The sequence below is a fragment of the Oncorhynchus clarkii genome, chromosome 17 (genome assembly GCF_045791955.1).
Source record: "Oncorhynchus clarkii lewisi isolate Uvic-CL-2024 chromosome 17, UVic_Ocla_1.0, whole genome shotgun sequence".
NCBI classification, from domain to species: Eukaryota; Metazoa; Chordata; class Actinopteri; order Salmoniformes; family Salmonidae; genus Oncorhynchus; species Oncorhynchus clarkii.
Window position 1 is genome coordinate 63,043,481 of NC_092163.1, and position 20,242 is coordinate 63,063,722.

At 42.2% G+C, this 20,242-nt stretch overlaps 1 protein-coding gene across 3 annotated transcripts; it reads left to right on the top strand.

Annotated features, from left to right (window-relative positions):
• Positions 1-1,010: 1,010 nt before the first annotated feature.
• LOC139371244 (dysbindin-like) lies at positions 1,011-19,567 on the top strand. 3 transcript variants are annotated; one of them, XM_071111465.1, is made up of 4 exons: positions 1,011-1,425; positions 17,096-17,248; positions 18,239-18,388; positions 18,555-19,567. In XM_071111465.1, exons 1-4 carry the CDS (start codon positions 1,383-1,385, stop codon positions 18,812-18,814), a joined length of 606 nt encoding a protein of 201 aa, XP_070967566.1. In that variant the 5' UTR covers positions 1,011-1,382; the 3' UTR covers positions 18,815-19,567. The 3 variants fall into 3 exon arrangements, with proteins under 3 accessions (XP_070967566.1, XP_070967569.1, XP_070967568.1); XM_071111468.1 differs by having other exon boundaries at positions 1,080-1,425; positions 18,239-18,382; XM_071111467.1 differs by having other exon boundaries at positions 1,168-1,425; positions 18,558-19,004.
• The last annotated feature ends 675 nt before the right edge of the window (positions 19,568-20,242 follow it).

Sequence of the window (20,242 nt, forward strand, 5' to 3'; positions counted from 1 at the left end):
TTATTGTTAAGGTTTCCACAAAGACAGATAGTTATTCATATGTCCTTCCCACCCTCCATCTCTTTCTATATGTCTCTCTCTGGGTGGCAGCATGTGTGTGCTTTCATTTGAAAGAATGCCACCTCACAGGAAAACATCCTATACAATAAACTCCCATTGATATTACAATTTATATACCATATAATTCAAGGCTAATTAAAGGCCTATATAAGGCCTATTCAAATCAAGCAAATAAAACATTTCATGTTAGCTATTTAAATGCAGAATAATATCTATTTACAACAGCTCAGGTTGCAATGAAAAGGAAATACATCTTTTGACCACTAGATGGTGTCAATTACTTTGATATTCACACAATGTTGTTGTACTGAGTGATCATTATTTCTGTATTTGCAGGCAATCACTATTGTCCCAGGCAACACATATATTTGATGGGACGGTACTACCCTTACATCTAAAATACCTACTGATACAATGCGGTATAAGCATAGTACGCTATCAAAACTGCCCTGCAATTAAGAAGTTAAGTATAATTTTAAGCTTTTACTTCTCTAAAGATTTCTTTAAAATAAAGATACATTTCTAGAAGAAATTGTTTTCAGCCTAGCTAAACCCAATAGGTTATTTTGGAGGTGTTGGCTTCTAATGCTATTTTTGTGATGAAAAATGGAATCTTTGCCATGAACTGAATTATACATGAAGCGCTGAAATCAACTGTTCCTCTGAAGAACAGTGTGTGCTCTTTCAGAGGCAAGCCTAAAAAAAGACGTTGATTTGTTCAATAACATCAATACTATTCCATTAACGGCAAGAAGATCTTGTATCCTGTCGCATTGCATTTTGTGCACATCAATTGACCCTGGAAGTGAGAGGGACACAGAGGAGAAAGGAGAGAGGGAGAGAGAGAGAGAGAGAGAGAGAGGATGACAAAAATAACAAAAGCAAGTGTCTGTCTACTAACTTGGTATCTTCCACTGTTACATAAAGGACCCTGCACTCTCCCCTATCCACCCCTCTCACACCAAGCTCCTCCCCCTGTGAATGACCAATTGGTATGCTCCACAAAGCCCTAACCTGCTGTTCTCATCCAAATACTGTAGTTGACAGAGTAAGTTCACTCAGAGAGAAGGGTCCTGTACTGTTCCATAGAGAAAGGAGAGAGTGTGTTTGAGAGAGCCAGTGAGTTTCTTGGGAGTGCTTTGACTCTCTTTCTGTCCCAGGAGAGAAGGAGGGAGATGAGTTGTCCTGCTGAGGCTCTGAAGGGCTGACTGTTCCCCACCCCATCTCATCTCTGTGCCTGACTGTGTGACCTGAACCTCCAGTCCTCCTCAACAGCACACCTAATCTGATTCTGCAGCTCTCTTTCCGAAGCTGCCAGAACCATGAGCTCGTCTGGGGCAAACCTCCACAACAAGCGTCTACCCTGTGAGTAACTTTAAAGCTTCTTTACCTTTCTTAAAAACTACTCGAATGTGTAGGACTTGGAAAGACTATGTCACAATGGGAATATTCCATAAGTCATTACAGATCATTTTAGTCGTTTATTCTGTACTGTACTGTACTGTTAAAAAAAAAATAATAATCTATATACAGATGTGAGGCAGTTTTCTACAGCAGGAAAATAATCCTGCAGCAACAGGAAATGTAAATTATTATGTGGATTGTAATTAACAGTTTTGTAGGGGTTGATACATTTTTCATAGGGGAAAATAAACTGACATTTCAAAGTTGAAATTACAAACCTTTTTAAACCTCAAATACACTACAGGTTTTACAGTTCTCCTGCAACAAGGTGATCAAATTAATATCCTACATCTGTAGTTTCAATCACTGTAATCCCCTATTGCTGAGCAGAACGCTACATAGAGAAAATTCCTGTCCATATTTGGGTACCTGTAGTAGCTTAACAGACAGACAAATTCATTAAATATTTAGTGAAGAGAAACATAAACCGAGCCACAATCAACATAACCTGTTCAAGTAATTATGGGTGATTACTGATTCCTGTTGTTGATGTTGTTGTTGTGTGTGTGTGTGTGTGTGTGTGTGTGTGTGTGTGTGTGTGTGTGTGTGTGTGTGTGTGTGTGTGTGTGTGTGTGTGCATTGAAAGCAAATAATATGTGTGTGTGTGTGTGTGTGTGTGTGTGTGTGTGTGTGTGTGTGTGTGTGTGTGTGTGTGTGTGTGTGTGTGTGTGTGTGTGTGTGTGTGTGTGTGTGTGTGCATTGAAACGTTGACTGTTCAGCCGATGTGGTAGGGACCTGGTGTTTGTTGATGTTACTAAGGCTGACATACTGTATGCTCTTTGCTAGCCAAATAAAGACTAGAATGGTGAATCATCCCCATGAGTAATGTACCATAATAACGCTTTAATCAGTGGGACTTTACTCAAGACGTTGAGGGTTCTTAAAGGGATACAGTATATTCTCATTTTGAATTGGGGCCTTAAAGACATCCAATGGTTTCACTGACATGAATCTCTAACTCCTAATGAGATTGTGTGTCTGTATCTATAGAGTGACTGCAGTGACATAGGGCTACAGACAGGCTGTCCTACAGACGATGCTCTCACAGAGAAACACAGAAATGGGAAATTGAATTTGTCGCAATAGGGTCAGTCAGTCCGTGGCTAAATTTGATCAGACCATGACTGAGAGAGAAGACATCTGCTATCTATGTGTTGACCGGTCCCAGTGCCCAGTGCCCTACCTGTATGTTCTGTATTGTGTGGGAATGTTTTGTTTGGAGGGGCACAGTGGTATGTATTGGCTTGGAGGACTGAACAGCTGTTGTCACACTGTTGAAATGTTACATGACAGGCTGGGAATGATTAAGTGAATGCGCAGTTCGTATTGAATGTACACCAGATAAGACATAACTGATTGCAAACACACAACTTATTCTCACATATTTTTTATGTTGTTGCGGACATGGTTTTGTTGTGGTGCCAACCATGCTCGGTGATCAAACATTGTGTGTCCCAGGTATCCCATTCAGGTATTCTACTCTTCACCAACCATGGTAGATCCCTTCCTTTTCTGACTGGACTAACTCCATTATATAGATAAGACTGGTGTCTCTCCCTGCAGCATTGCATGGAACTCCTATCTGTTCCCCATGTATGCTAGTGGCTCACAGGATGGCTGCTGCCAGAGTGCTCATTTTAAACAGAGCCAGTCTCCCACTGAGGCAGACACAGCATAGTACATTTCTGAAAGGTGGTGCAGCCCACTGTTGGATGGAGAGGTGGCCACAACAAAATCCTCTGGATTTATTCCACCTGTACTAATATTACTTTATGACAGCAACAGCTGCAGTGTAGATAATGTAGTTTTTTTCCCCCATGCATGGCTGACCAACAGCTTGATGAACATACAATATCCATGGATGCTGTGCACATGCAATGTCCCATGGTGTGTGTATATGTGCATGTGTGTGTATGTACATTATGTATGTGTACACACTACAGGCCTTTAATGACCGTCTGTTCATATCTATTTCCACTTAGATCCTTTAATCTACACAGCCTAAAACCTTAGGCCTAAAACCAAGGCCTAAAAGCAAGTCCTCCTAATTAGTTTGGATCAAATCTCCCATCATCCCATTCTCTGCTTGGTGAAAACAAGCCCTGGTTCAGACCAGGTATACTTGTTAATGCCTACAGGCATATTGTAGTTTACTAAATACAACAACACAGTTATTACTCATTATTCATAAATCTGTCAGCATGCGCTGGACCCACAAATCTCTTACACATCTCCCACATCAACACAGGTATCACAGGTATCATTAATATTGTATGGGAAATACATAGTGGTTTGGTTTCTGGTCTTTGCTGTTCACCATGGACCCACGACGATAGTGCCAAACTACTCAGGCTCATGAGAAATACCAACATCAACAGAATAGATCAGTGTAAGGCCAGAACTATTCTATTGTGTCCAACCAAACATTCCAGTGATGCTCTCCATTGATTTGAAAATAGCAATGTGGGCTATTCATCACAAAAAGAGGATGAGCAACAAAGAGGTTCCAGGAACACCCGGAAAGGTGAACAATGTGATAGTTGATGTGTTGCCAAAGGGCATGATGAGTCATGATGGAGGGAACTTAGTTGACCAACAGTGTCACCCTATCGATGCTTTTAAGTACATCCGCTCCCTCACAACACTCCAGACAAATTCTGCTCATTCATGGTGAGTGTAGTCTAATGGAGACGTCTCTCAGTTTTCAGCTTCTTGGCTTCAAAGTGGTAATGAGTAGTCTGCTTATGGGCCACATAGAGGGCACTGGCATAGGAGACAGAGGCTGACTGACCCATAAATGGCACTATTGTCAGTCCGGAGTGTGCTGGGAGAGGAGAGATGATGTCATTGTAGTATTTACAGAGTGGGCATGTGGTGGTGCCAGTCTGTGATTCAACCCATTGCAAGCTCCCCACACACACACAGTCCAAACACACACATGCAACAATCACACACACACACACACGCACATGCACACACACATGCACACGCACACACACACACACACACACACACACACACACACACACACACACACACACACACACACACACACACACACACACACACACACACACACACACACACACACACACACACCCTAGTAAAACTTTGGCGATGTCATCTACAAAATAGCTTCCAATACTCTACTCAGCAAATTGGATCTAGTCTAGCACAGTGCCATCCGTTACCAAAGTGCCTTATACCACCCACCACTGCGACCTGTATGTTCTAGTCGGCTGGCCCACGCTACATATTCGTCGCCAGACCCACTGGCTCCAGGTCATCTATAAGTCTACGCTAGGTAAAGCTCCGCTTTATCTCAGCTCACGGGTCACGATAACAACACCCACCCGTAGCACACGCTCCAGCAGGTATATCTCACTGTTCATCCCCAAAGCCAACACCTCCTTTGGCCGCCTTTCCTTCCAGTTCTCTGCTGCCAGTGACTGGAACGAATTGCAAAAATCGCTGAAGCTGGAGACTTACATTTCCCTCGCTAACTTTAAACATCAGCTATCTGAGCAGCTAACCGATCGCTGCAGCTGTACATAGTCCATCTGTAAATAGCCCACCCAATCTACCTACCTCATCCCCATATTGTTTTTATTTACTTTGCTGCTCTTTTGCACACCAGTATCACTACTTACACACCATCATCTGCTCATCTATCACTCCAGTGTTAATCTGATAAATTGTAATTACTTTGCTACTATGGCCTATTTATTGCCTTACATCCTCATGCCATTTGCACACACTGTATATAGACTTGATTTTTTTCTATTGTGTTATTGACTGTACGCTTGTTTATTCCATGTGTAACTCTGTGTTGTTGTTTCCGTCGCACTGCTTTGCTTTATCTTGGCCAGGTCACAGTTGTAAATGAGAACTTGCTCTCAACTAGCTGACCTGGTTAAATAAAGGTGGGAAAACACACACACACACACACACACACACACACACACACACACACACACACACACACACACACACACACACACACACACACACACACACACACATACACACACACACACACACACACACACACACACACACACACACACACACACACACACACACACACACACACACACACACACACACACACACACTGCTCAACTCTCAACATCAATAATTCACTCTCTTCGCAATTGGAACCAAGCCCAAATGGGAGGTTCAGGAGAGAGAGCAGGAGGATGAATAAAGCCCAATAATAAACGGTGTAAACCAAAAAAACGTTTTTTTTCGATTGCTAAACGACAGTGGACACAACTGGAGTCACATGTGCAAAACTCTAACTACAGTCTGCACAGCAGCAGTTCATGTGGACCAAACTCTAGTTCGTTTTTCATTGCTTGAACACAGTTTTCAAAATTCTACACACTTATCCCATGACTTTAACCACAACCTGCACAACACTGTGGATTTACAGCACTTTGTTCAAATGCTAACACACTGCTGTCAAAACTGTGAACCACACATTCAAAACGGAATAGATTTCAGCCTTGTGCCTTTCAAACACTGCTGATTGCAATTTCAGCTGAAAGGCTAAGCAGGTGTCTTGTTTTAGACTTGTTAGTGAACACACACACATATTACAGTATATATAGGTAGAGCTCAGAAAGACTCATTTTGGAAATGGACCAAGGAAGATGGGGTCGTGGAGGGAGAAGGGTGGCAGGGAGAGGGCGGATGCGTGGAGGAAAACAAAGAAGACAAAGAGCTGTTATTTCAGATGAAATAAGGGCTACACTTATAGACCATGTCGTGAACCATGGTCTCTCATTGAGAGAGGCAGGGTTGAGGGTGCAACCCAATCTGCAAAGATCCACAGTGGCATCTGTAATGCGAATTTTCCATCATGCAAACAGGTGAGAGTTACATCCTTACAGTAAATGAAAACATTACAGGAATCTATTTTGTATTGCAATTATAGAATATTTACACAGATATATATTACAGTAAGTTTGACTGTAAAATATATTTTTACAACAGGACCCAAAGGCTGCCCCCAACAGGGGGAAGAGGAAAAATATTTTCATATGCGTAGGCAAATGCTATTGTTGACATGGTTGTTGTCAACAATGCAATAAAACTGCGGGAGATTCAAGATAGAGTGCTGGCTGATACTGATATATTTGAAAATGTTAATTCTGTCAGCACAACAACTATTGCTCGAGTCCTAAAGAAACACCAAGTTACAATGAAACAGTTATACACTGTACCGTTCGAGAGAAACAGTGAACGGGTAAAAGAGCAAAGATACCAATATGTCCAGGTAAGACGTCTGAGGTTACGTACACAGCTATACAAAATATTTACAGTAAAAAAAAACACTAGCATTTCTACAGTAAAACTGTGCACTTACTGTTTTTCAGAGAGTAATGGAGGTGGAAGCACTGGAAAGACCACATTCATTTGTATTTATCGATGAAGCTGGATTTAACCTTGCAAAAACACGGCGCAGAGGAAGGAATGTTATAGGTCAAAGGGCCACTGTGGAGGTTCCAGGCCAAAGGGGGGGAAATATCACCATGTGTGCTGCAATGGCCAATGGTGGTTTGCGTCTCAACACGCCACTCATTGGCCCATACAACACAGAAAGGCTTATAGCTTTCCTAGAACAGCTCTATGCTCAGCTAGTGCCAGCAGAACAGGGGGAGCCAGTAAGAAACCCCCAAGTTTTTGTCATAGTTTGCGATAACGTTGCTTTTCACCACTCTGCAGCTGTCACAGATTGGTTTGCAGCACATCACAGATTTATGGTTTTGTACCTGCCTGCATATTCACCCTTCCTCAACCCAATAGAGGAGTTTTTCTCTGCCTGGAGGTGGAAAGTGTTTGGTCACCACCCACATGACCAAATGTCTCTTTTGGAAGCCATGCGTGCCGGATGTGAGGACACGAGTCCAGAGGACTGCCAGGGATGGATAAGGAACTCCAGAAGGTTCTTCCCCAGGTGCATGGCAAGAGAAAACATTAGATGTGATGTTGAAGAAAACCTGTGGCCTGATGCTAGAGAGAGGCAAGATTAGCCCCTCAATTATTTGTTCGAATTACAGTATGTACTTTTAGTTTCTACCTTTTTTTTCTCATTACTGTAATTCCGTAAATTACTACAGACTATTGAAGCAAACTGCTAATTTTCATTTACCTTAAAGAATTGTTATGTTCTAAAAATTTTAATAAATCATGTGAAAGAATGTCACTCTTTTCTTTGAAGACAATATTACTTTGTATGAAGTCACTGAAATTGTTCAAACTGTAAAGATGAAAAGTTTGTATTTTCTGTATTGGTGTTTGATGCTAGTGTTTTTACTCTCAGTGTGTTCTGAGTTACAGTGTGTGTTATCTCAGTGAGGGTTGTGCATAGTGTTTGGCTGCACTGAGCGTGTTTTGAGCCATGTGTTAAGAGTTTTGTTGCTTGGAATGAGTTTTGCAGGTGATGTGAACTGTTTAGCTCAGGTGACTGTTGTTAGTGCAGACTGTAGTTAGAGTTTTGCACATGTGACTCCAGTTGTGCCCACTGTCGTTTAGCAATCGAATAAAACTGTAATGTTGTCATATGTTTTATGAAAGGGAGGCTACTGCCTGCCACCCTGGTCAGTTTACATAGCCAGGGACAGTGCTCTTTCAATAAACAAAGTAATTGCACAGGGCTTCATATAATCTGATGTTGTTCTGAAGCATTTTCTATGTTGCCCCCTTATTTGCAACAATTGATCCAATGAACTTCCAGTTACCTAGAGGCAGTCATGGCCAGCTGATGATCTCCATAGTGCCAGCTTTTGCCAGCCACTAGACTGTTGAAGGTGGAATTTGATGATGAGAGAGCAGCGGAAAAGACATCCTAATCAGCTAATGAGCCCCAATCAGAGTTGGCACATTATTTCTCTTGGCTTTCCCTGTCTACTCATTATTTCTCTGGGCTCTCCCTGTCTACTCATTCTTTCTCTTGGCTTTCCCTGCCTACTCATTATTTCTCTGGGCTCTCCCTGTCTACTCATTCTTTCTCTGGGCTCTCCCTGTCTACTCATTATTTCTCTGGGCTCTCTCTGTCTACTCATTTTTTCTCTGGGCTCTCCCTGTCTACTCATTATTTCTCTGGGCTCTCCCTGTCTACTCATTCTTTCTCTGGGCTCTCCCTGTCTACTCATTCTTTCTCTGGGCTCTCCCTGTCTACTCATTCTTTCTCTGGGCTCTCCCTGTCTACTCATTCTTCCTCTGGGCTCGCCCTGTCTACTCATTCTTTCTCTTGGCTTTCCCTGCCTACTCATTATTTCTCTGGGCTCTCCCTGTCTACTAATTTTTTCTCTGGGCTCTCCCTGTCTACTCATTCTTTTTTATTTTATTTATTTTACCTTTATTTAACCAGGCAAGTCAGTTAAGAACAAATTCTTATTTTCAATGACGGCCTGGGAACAGTGGGTTAACTGCCTGTTCAGGGGCAGAACGACAGATTTGTACCTTGTCAGCTCGGGGGTTTGAACTCGCAACCTTCCGGTTACTAGTCCAACGCTCTAACCACTAGGCTACCCTGCCGCCCCGGTAGTCTCTGGGCTCTCCCTGTCTACTCATTCTTTATCTGGGCTCTCCCTGTCTACTCATTATTTCTCTGGGCTCTCCCTGTCTACTCATTATTTCTCTGGGCTCTCCCTGTCTACTCATTCTTTCTCTGGGCTCTCCCTGCCTACTCCACACCTCATCTTTTTTATTTTCTTTTATATGTACATTCCTTCTTTGCACTTCCATTGAACTTTTTACTCTTTGGTTGACCTTTCTTATCTCACTCCTTTTAGTTTTTTTTATCCACTTTTCCTCCCAACTTCTTCCCTCAAACACATCTCCAGAACAAGCGGTGAGATGGTGCATGTTGAAATACAATCCCTCCTCTTACCCTCCCACACACCCTCAGCAACATGTCCTGTCGTAAAGGTTAACCAGTCTCATCTTCCCCAGTCCCTAACAGCATTATGTCACGTCTTGTTGGTCCTGATCAATCTGATCAGGAGTCACTGTCACTACCTGCTGTTGTCTCACTGCCTGGCGATGTGCCAGCAGATGATTCATCTCTTATCCTGAACAACATCTAACACTGATTACTGGTGCCATGTTGTCATCCTGTGAAAGAGAGAGAGAGATAGAGAGATAGCACAGGCTGTGCTCACCCCTCATTCTTTGTCTTCCACCGCAAGGAAACCTACATTTTAATGGCTCTGTCTTTGCAGTTTACTGTCAATTCCAAATGATTATTTAAGTAGGATTACTTCATTATTTTGGAAATAAACTCTGTCACTTTTATGAAACCACTTTTGCTTGGTGGTAGAGAATTCCCTGAAAATGACAAACAAGTTTATAATCAGTGTTTGCACTAAAGGAAGTGGCCATTCCCATAGGGTTTTTGTGTTGAGAGCTGCCTCCACTGGGGAATGTAGGGAGGCCACAAACCAGCAGCCCCAGTGAAAGATCAAAAACCCAAAAGCAACTGGATCACCTAGAAAGCTAATCATCCATGTTTTCTTCCCAAACACTGTTTGTCGTTCTGAGGCCAGCTCTTCCAGTCACGAGGTCATCAGCCCCTCAGCTCTCACTATCTCTGTATCTGACTAGCACTAAGGTCTAATGTGAGTATGATACAGAGAGGGAGAGAGGTCCCTGTTGGAAAGGACAGTGTGTTGATGATGTCATGGTGTACCCCTTCCTAACCTTCCCGACATGCCTATGGAGTAAAATAACTTCCTCTCACTGGCGTCATGTCTTTAGAATCAGGCCCAGGCCCACTCCCTTACAGCCTAGCTTTTGTGTTTGTCCCAAAGGGCTTTTTCTGTTTTTCCCGTCAGAGTGGAGGATCTGGGTTTGTCTTTGTGTGGGGAGGCAGAGTGGGAAAGCTGACACGTCCGGCTCTGTTTGAGTCCGGCTCATTCCACATGTCCAGCTGGTACTGAGCCCTAATCCCACACACTTTGTCCAACCCACAACTCATTCCCTGAGGGGGAGAGAGGGAGTGAGTAAAAGCAACGGAAAAACCTTTCTGTAAGAAAGTCAGGTCAAACTTAAAGCCCTCTGACAATCTGCTTTCATCTGTTTTGTCTCAGTCTTCTCTCATCTGCGTCCCTCCTCTTCCTCCCTCCTGAATAGCCGCTCTGTGTTGCCCACTGGCTGCCACTCTGGATGGCTTGTGGTGTGAAGTGGGGGGTTTGGGTAAGGAATGGAGAATGACTGACCGGAAAAGTGATCTCAGCAATCGGAGACATTGTGACCTTGTCATTTTGTGACCCAGTTTTTTCCCTTGTGAAAAAGGGAACGGGTCAAAGATAAAAAGGTCAGCTGTGAGTTCCCCAGACCTTATTGATAAAGGTGATTAGATGGTAACAAAATGGAATAGGAAAATCAATGGGAAGATTTGCATTGTTAACTACTCTCCCTTTAGCTCATGCATAAGTCAGGTACCAGGCCTCTTAAGAAAATACATCAAGCACCAATCAATCAATGTCAACCTGGTTGTAGGAACTATTGCACTAACATGAGGACGAGGAAAACACTGAGTGATCTAAAGTATGACCAAACTGCTGTTCTCCAAAACTGCCGCGTTATCAGACTTTATTACTGTGATACACATTCAGACATCAGTCATGCAGCCAGTATTTTGAGATATACCCTGGCATGTTTTAATATTCCTCATATACCTGGCCTCAATTTCAGCTGGCATCTTGCTTTGTTAGCATGGCTCTCACACTGCCCTCATAATAAGAGAAGACAGGGGCATGTCTGATTGCATATGACCGTGAGAAGAGAAAAAGGAGTCACTCCCTCCCCGCATGCCAAGTGTCAGCTCTGCTCTGAGCACACAGACCTCTACAGTGACCTTGTTGTATGCAATCTATACCTGACATAGTAAAGCCACACTGGTCCATTGAGTTTTATTTTTCTTTCTGCCTTTTTTGGGGGGGACAAATGTTAAGAGCTAACATACAGTTTGTATTGTAGTGCTATTGTGTCACAAGACAGCCTTTCTTATCTAACAATATCTAACACTTATCGTACATTAATACACTTCCAGTTGAAGTCGGAAGTTTACATACACTTAGGTTGGAGTCACTAAAACTCATTTTTCAACCACTCCACAAATTTCTCGTTAACAAACTGTCGTTTTGGCAAGTCGGTTAGGACATCTACTTTGTGCATGGCACAAGTACTTGACACAAGTACTTTACAACAATTGTTTACAGACAGATTATTTCACTTATAATTCAATGTATCACAATTCCAGTGGGTCAGAAGTTTACATACACTAATTGACTTTGACTTTAAACAGCATGGAAAATTCCAGAAAATTATGTCATGGCTTCTTAGAAGCTTCTGATAGGCTAATTGACATAATTTGAGTCAATTGGAGGTGTACCTGTGGATGTATTTCAAGGCCTACCTTCAAACTCAGTGCCTTTTTGCTTGACATTATGGGAAAATCAAAAGAGATCAGCCAAGACCTCAAAAAAAAATTGTAGACCTTCACAAGTCTGGTTCATCCTTGGGAGCAATTTCCAAATGCCTTAACGTACTTTGGTGTGAAAAGTGAAAATGTTGGCCCATTCCTCCTGACAGAGCTGGTGTAACTAAGTCAGGTTTGTAGGCCTACTTAATCACACACTCTTTTTCAGTTCTGCCCACAAATGTTCTATAGGATTGAGGTCAAGGCTTTGTGATGGCCACTCCAATAGTTTGACTTTGTTGTCCTTAAGTCATTTTGCCACAACTTTGGAAGTATCCTTGGGGTCATTGTTCATTTGGAAGACCCATTTGCTACCAAGCTTTAACTTCCTGACTGATGTCTTGAGATGTTGCTTCAATATATGCACATAATTTTCCTACCTCATGATGCCATCTATTTTGTGAAGTGCACCAGTCCCTCCTGTAGCAAAGAACCCCCACAACATGATGCTGTCACCCCTGTGCTTCACAGTTGGGATGGTGTTCTTAGGCTTGCAAGCCCTCCCCCTTTTCCTCCAAACATAGCGATGGTCATTATGGCCTAACAGTTCTATTTTTGTTTCATCAGACCAGAGGGAATTTCTCAAAAAAGTACGATCTTTGTCCCCATGTGCAGTTGCAACCCAAAGTCTGGCTTTTTCATGGCGTTTTGGAGCAGTGGCTTCATCCTTGCTGAGCGGCCTTTTAAGTTATGTTGATATAGGACTCGTTTTACTGTGGATATAGATACTTTTGTACCTGTTTCCTCCAGAATCTTCACAAGGTCCTTTGCTGTTGTTCTGGGATTGATTTGCACTTTTTGCACCAAAGTACGTTCATCTCTAGGAGACAGAACGCGTCTCCTTCCTGAGCGGTATGACGGCTGCGTGGTCCCATGGTGTTTATACTTGCATACTATTGTTTGTACAGATGAACGTGGCACTTTCAGGCGTTTGGAAATTGCTCCCAAGGATGAACCAGACTTGTGAAGGTCTACAATTTTTTTTCTGTGGTCTTGGCTGATTTCTTTTGATTTTCCCATGATGTCAAGCAGAGAGGCACTGAGTTTGAAGGTAAGCCTTGAAATACATCCACAGGTACACCTCCAATTGACTAAAATTACATCAATTAGCCTATCAGAAGCTTACATTGGGCATACATTACCCGTAGGAAAACTTAGAACTGGGCGGACGACCCACTGTATTTTAATTGGTTAGTTAGCTAGCTGTTCTTGAAGCATGCAAGACTAGCTTAGGGTTTTTTGGATATTTATTATTTCTTTCCTTGGGTCCAGCTCAGCCCCCCGCCCCCCTCCATTACTGTGTGTTTGAAAAATAAACCTAAAGTTTCCATCCCCCCTAGACTGCAGGGTCAAATGGGTTTGTAACAGTTATAAACAGACATAACTCATTGAATGTTTGGCAGGATGCAGCAGACTTCTCACCAGCTCTTTATTTTTTCTGTGTCATTTTGGTTTTGTGCCTCTGGAGCGCTGAGAGTTTGCTTGGGCTGGTGTCAGAGGCTGTCCTCCACATGGATCAGTGTCTTAGTGTTTGCCCAGTGATTCCCAATGGTGCCCAGTGGTGCAGACAGACAGTCAGGCCCAGGGGGGTGAGGTGAAGCCTTTCCTCTGCTGTCTCTCCTCCCCTTCCCGGATGGCCCCAGGACAGGGCTATCAGACTGGGGGAGACAGGGAGTTGCTGTGACCGGCCTGCCTCCTTTTGTCACTAGACAGAGGGCTCCACAGGACCCATGGGGAGTTTGGGGCTGGCACAGCAGACTGGACTGGGGAGACCTGTTGTCATTTTCAGACAGACTTAAATCGTTCTGCATACAAAGGAAAACCAGAAACACCATTGGTATTATCATTATACCATTTGCTTACTGTAATGTTAGAGAAGCATGGGCCAAACAAAAGCAACACTGCTTTATGCGGTTCCTTGTCATGACTCAGCAAGGATTAAAACAAATTCAGCAATAAAGACGTTGTCACAGTGACAATACTATCAGACATCCACACGGAGCTTGCAGCCCTGTGGTCAGAGGCCTAGTTCCTCTTCCCCCTATTATTATGTCTGCCCTGATACCTCTATCTGTCTTCAGCTTCTTACAGCCTCATTACTGTCTGAGGATGATCAGTGATCACAGCACAGGCCACATAATCTTTACATTATTCCCAATTTAGATCAGGATTAAAAGCCTCATCCAATTAGCCCAATCCCTGCCTGTATATTCTCACTATGCCTAAATCCCCAGACAGTTTTGTTCAGTAGGAGGTCAATATATGGATGTGGTGAGAGAAAAGAGAGAGGGCAATTGATGTATTAACACTTACAGAACTGTGCTGAAAGCCCCAATGTAGCCTATGTCAGTCTGCTGGGTGTAGGCTACTGTCATGACTCTCCTGTGAAGATCTGAAGGATCAGGTTACAGTAGGTCCGCTCTACAGAAGTTGGCCGTTTTATGATGGTCATAAATACCTTGTAGAAACTTTTCCTTTGCGCTTTGCAGGAGGAGGGGAAAGAGACCTCTTTGTTACAAGGAGATTCCTTCTGCCAAAATGGTAACATCAAAAGGTTGAATAATGAAACAATATTTCTATAATCCAAACCAAACTGTTGGAATGGTCCGTGGGTACTGAAAGAACAATTATGTCAGATCAGTTGTTGTTTTGGGATCTCATTAAGGACGGTATAACAACATAACTGTATCTCTGAATGTGTATATTTCCCAGTTATCAGATTTACATCTAAATGTTGTGGAACTTATGTGATTAAATATTAAACTATTTGTGAGAAGATGAAATGTGATGTTAGCCTTCTAAATTAGAATTGTTTTTCTTATAAAGGTTTTAACCAGTCAGTGACCACACCCACGTGAGCACAGATATTATGTCGGCGTCATGGAATGCCCCTTTTTCCAGAGTTTATAAATGGACTCTAACGAAATTTACATTAGACCAGAGAAAGTGAGGACGCAGTCCACACGCTGAAATGGTTGCCATTTAAATGGAGACCAGTTACGTGCAGCTCCAGCTGACTACGTTACAAATGGTTAAGAAAATTAACATATTAGAACAAGCAGGCGGACGGTGTTGAACTGGATGTTACGAATGGTTAGACTCTACAAGACCAGCGGGGCCAACAGTGTGAGCTGAAAGGTACAAAATGGTTAGAAACTCTCGAAGAAGAAGACTACACAGAAACATTCAGTCTGCAGCTGTTTGAGTACTTCAGTCTAGTAAACTCGACCGAGAACCACCAGGTGGTATTTTGAAAGATCCATTCTAACAAGCACTTCCTCTGGAAGATACGTTCTAACAGACACCTGAAACCAAGAAGCTATGACTACAAAAGACATGGTGACCTCTGGAAGGACAACCAGAGACTTACACAACCCGAGAGTTTCTGTCCACTTACTCCTCGTAAATGCATCGAGTGTTTTCAACAGAGAGAAGGCAAAGACATACACATGAAAATGTACATTGCAATTATTTTGAATGAGCGGCCGTTCATGTGCAAAGTATTCACATTTCCATGAGCATAGTTATCAGCTGTATGTATGTTAGTGGAATTCCTTTGTCTCTTCCTTTTCCTCTCTTTAGAATCCTCCATTTTGTGTAACAAGCCGTCATATCGGTTTAGTCCACTAGGGACTTTTCATTGCATTGGGTAGTAGTCAATGTGTAAGCTATCCTGTTTGTGTGTTAATGTAGTTCTGTGTGATTATTTAGTTAGTAATCAACAATTAAGCCAATTTGATCCAGGCTGCATCACATCTGGCCGTGATTGGGAGTCCCATAGGGCGGCGCACAATTGGCCCAGCGTCACCCGGCGTCACTGACTTGCCTAGTTAAATAAAGGTTAAATAAAACTAAACTAAAACAATTGTATATCGCTGATTCATCATTTATGATAGGGTTCGTGCAGATATCCAAGAGTTTTGCGACATTCAGAATGAGACGGAAGGCAAATAAGAATGAATTAATTGACTTTAGAGTTTAGTCAGGAGATAGTAACTTGTTAAATCACTTTTCCCGTGGTGCCCCTGACTACTTAACTAATTGTTATATGATTAATTTAATCGCATAATAATTGAATGTGGTATGTAATTATTTTATAAAATAACAGTCAAACACGTTAATGATAGTCAAGACACGACACTACCCATCACTTTATGATCTCACAGTACTTGTTCCATATTACTTCGCTAACCCATTAATGAGTGTGTTTACAGACTTAGTTATATGTTAACAGTGGAAGAAGACTTCTTGACATCTGTATACATGATGTGTTCAGGGAGCCCACCATAAAAAGGTGATGAAAACTGGGGGGTGGTTTACTCTGTGCCCAGAACACACTGGCATTCTTCAGTTCATTCTGGGTTCTTGCATTTCTTTTTCCTCTCTCCCTGTGTATACACTTTAGTGTTGTCCCCTCCCCTGGCTCTAGCAGCACTCTGCTTTATTACAATGGTTCTGATGAGGTGGAAAATATGATTGCATTCTGTCCTAAACAAGATTAATCTAGTAGGGGAATTGACAGCTGGCCTTTGTAAAGCAATTGGTGGGTGTGGAGGGATTGAATATAGTACACTACGGTAAAGTGTGAATATCGTATATATTGATCTACATCTCTCTGGCCATCCACACTGGTCAGGTAAGTTATGGACCTGCAACAGTAAAAGCATTAGCTTTATCTGGATTGAATCAGAATACATGGAGCTGTGGAGCTGATGTTTTTGAATCCCAGTGGGTTGTCAATTGCATATTCTACATGAACAAAGGAATGCATTTATGATATGGGTTACAGGATCAATAATCAATCATATTTCAACGTAAGGCATCAGTATGAAATATTGTACAGACATGTGCTATGATGCTAAATGTGTCTGTTACACTTGGTTATACCAAGTCTGCAAGAGGATATAAAAAGCCTAAAATTCTCAACCCCAGAATCTGAGATTACAGTTTCTTGTTCCCATGGCTCATTGTTGCCCCCTTCTGGTTATTGATTGTTACAGATTTGGGGAGAAGTGTTGATTCTGCATACCTGTTAGACTAGAGTTTCTGACTGATATGTTCTGTTGTTCTATGTTCCAGCGGAAACAGAGCATGCTCAAAGAGTCCCAGAATTGGACTCAGCCCAGCAGCTGAAACTGAGAGAGAGACAGCGCTTCTTTGAAGAGGTATTTCAGCACGATGTGGACGTCTACTTGTCCTCTTCCCATCTGCATATTCATGACTATAAGAGACGTGAGTGCAATCGGCATCACACACATGTATGCACACATGTACCCTGACCCTAATCTAAGCTTCATGTCCATACCCCAGCTCAACCATTACCCTAACCCTAGATTTAACTACACAACCTTCAAGTTCTCTCTCTCTCTCTCTCTCTCTTTCAATCAAATAGATTTTTTTGGGGCAAAGCACTTGCCAAAGCAAGTGAAAAAGAAACTAAAGTGAAATAAATAATAAAAAATGAACAGTAAACATTACACTCACAAAAGTTAGAAAGGAATAGACATTCCAAATGGCATCCCTTTGATATTTTAAGTAGAAATGCTGAATTGTAAAAATGCCTGTTAATATAGACCACATGTATACACCGTCATTGTAAAGCCCTAGCTATTTTGTTGTCAAAGTCATTTCTGAAGATGATTAATTTGAAGGTAAAAAAACATTTCAAAGTCAAATCATAGTGTAAAGCAGGTGAGCTTGTTCTACTCCTTTTGGCCATTTTCTGGTGTTTTGTGGTGGAAAACTGAGAGGGTCGAGCATAACACGTCAGCCCTGTTAGACGTAGATAGAAGGCAAAAAATGTTTTAACAATGTAAAATTTTTTGTGAAGCTTGCATTTACATACCCATCCCTGTTGCACACAACAAACTTCCATTCCTACTGTCTCAAGGGTATTTGGGGCTGAATTAAGATGACGTCGTCTACTCTTTTACGGTCATCCCTGTTACTTTATTTGGCACTTAATAGTCACTTACTATAGTATGTTCTTTTACACCTACTGAGATGGGGAAAATGGTTTGTCATTAAGTGAACATGTGCTCTTTATGACAATGTTAAAATCAGGTGAAATAAAATGTTTATTTCCCACCAAGTTAAACTACTCAAATGGCATCTAATCGGTGGAACAACACTACTAAATGTTGCTAAACATTTCCTTAGAGACGTAAAGCTGACATACAGTAAATGCCTCTAATCAACCACTTTTGTCTCTTGTGTTGTTAGCTCCCATTGGCAGCGTCTCGTCCATGGAGGTGAATGTGGACATGCTGGAGCAGATGGACCTTATGGACATCTCTGACCAGGAGGCCCTGGATGTCTTCCTCAACTCTGGGGGGGATGAGGAGGTGCTGGCCTCCCCTCTGCCAGGTAAAGGTGAGTGGAGGGGAGACTCGCATTTGAGGCAGTCCCGTGTTGATAGTGTAGTATTTGGCAGAGTCTAGGCTTTGTCCCTCCCCTATACTAGCTGGCAACATTAACTGCAATACTGAGTGCAGCATTGATAATCTGTGGCCTAACATCCCTTTCATTTCACCCATAGTAGTTCATGGCAACAACAACAACAATGAGGTCATCAGCCAGGGACGCTCTCCCCACAACACAGGTGGTTATGTGGGGAAGTCTCGGATGTCCTCCACCTCCTCCACTTCCTCCACCAACAGCCAGAACACCAATGAGGATGGAAGGGAAACCCCTGTAGTCCAATCAGATGATGAGGATGTGAATGTCGGCACACTCTTGCTGATGGGATCAACCCCAGGGAAAGATGAGGAGAAGGATCGGCCCATCTTCTCTTCATAGAGGCCTTGCTTCACTTCCAATATTCACTAACATTTAGGACATACTGGTGCTGACAATTATCACTGAAACGGGACACTCACACACAGAGGTGTTCCATGGACTGGCAACTATCACTATCACAACATTTTCTTTACCCTTCATTTAGTTTTGTCTGAACTGTAAATATAAGGCCAAATCTTCTCAAAGCTTGCTGATCTCCATGTATACTTCTGACATATAGATAACAAGATATTTATTTTTATTTCCTCATTTGAGATTCTAGTAGGGTCTGGCGACGTGTGATACGGACATTTGAGGAAGTACATTCCTGTGTGTACTCTACAGCCAGGATATGTACATAATAGAGTTGTGAAATATGCAACCATGTACGCATGCTTTACTGTACTACAGACAGGGATTTACAATTGTGCAATTACACACACAAAAACATTCTTTAGAGAGTAACTGCAATGCTGAGTAAATCTGGCCCTTAGTTCCCGTATTCCTCAACATGTTGAACCAATCCCAAAACACCTGCAAATAAATAAAAACTAAGGATGTACTGTATATATTGCATAGTGTTGCTTTCATTTTGATATATACAGTGCATTCGGAATTCAGACCCCCTTCCCTTTTTCCACATTTTGTAATGTTACAGCCTTATCCTAAAATGTATTAAATAAAAAAAATATTCATCAATCTACACACGACAACCCATAATGACAAAGTGAAAAACATTTTTTAGAAATTTTTCAAATGTATGAAAAAAATAAACAGAAATAACTTATTTACATTAGCATTCAGACCATTTGCTATGAGACTCTAAATTGAACTCAGGTGCATCCTGTTTCTATTGATCATCCTTGAGATGTTTTCACAACTTGATTGGAGTCCACCTGTGGTAAATTCAATTGACTGGACATTATTTGGTAACACACACTTGTCTATATAAGGCCACACAGTTGACAGTGCATGTCAGAGCAAAAACCAAACCATGAGGTCGAAGGAATTGTCCGTAGAGCTCCGAGATAGGATTGTGTCGAGTCACAGATATGGGGAAGGGCACCAAAACATTTCTGCAGCATTGAAGGTCCCCAAGAACACAGTTGACTCCATCATTCCTAAATGGAAAAGTTTGGAACCACCAAGACTGGCTGGGCGGCAAGCTCTAGGAACAATCTGAGCAATCGGGGGTGAAGGGCCTTGGTCAGGAAGGTGACCAAGAACCCGATGATCACTCTAACAGAGCTCCAGAGTTCCTCCGTGGAGATGGGAGAACCTTTCAGAAGGACAACCATCTTTGCAGCACTTCACCAATCAGGCCTTTAAGGTAGAGACGGATGCCTTTCCTCAGTAAAAGACACATGACACCCTACTTGTAGTTTGCCTAAAGGCACCTAAAGAACTCTCAGACCATGAGAAACAAGATTCTCTGGTCTGATGAAACCA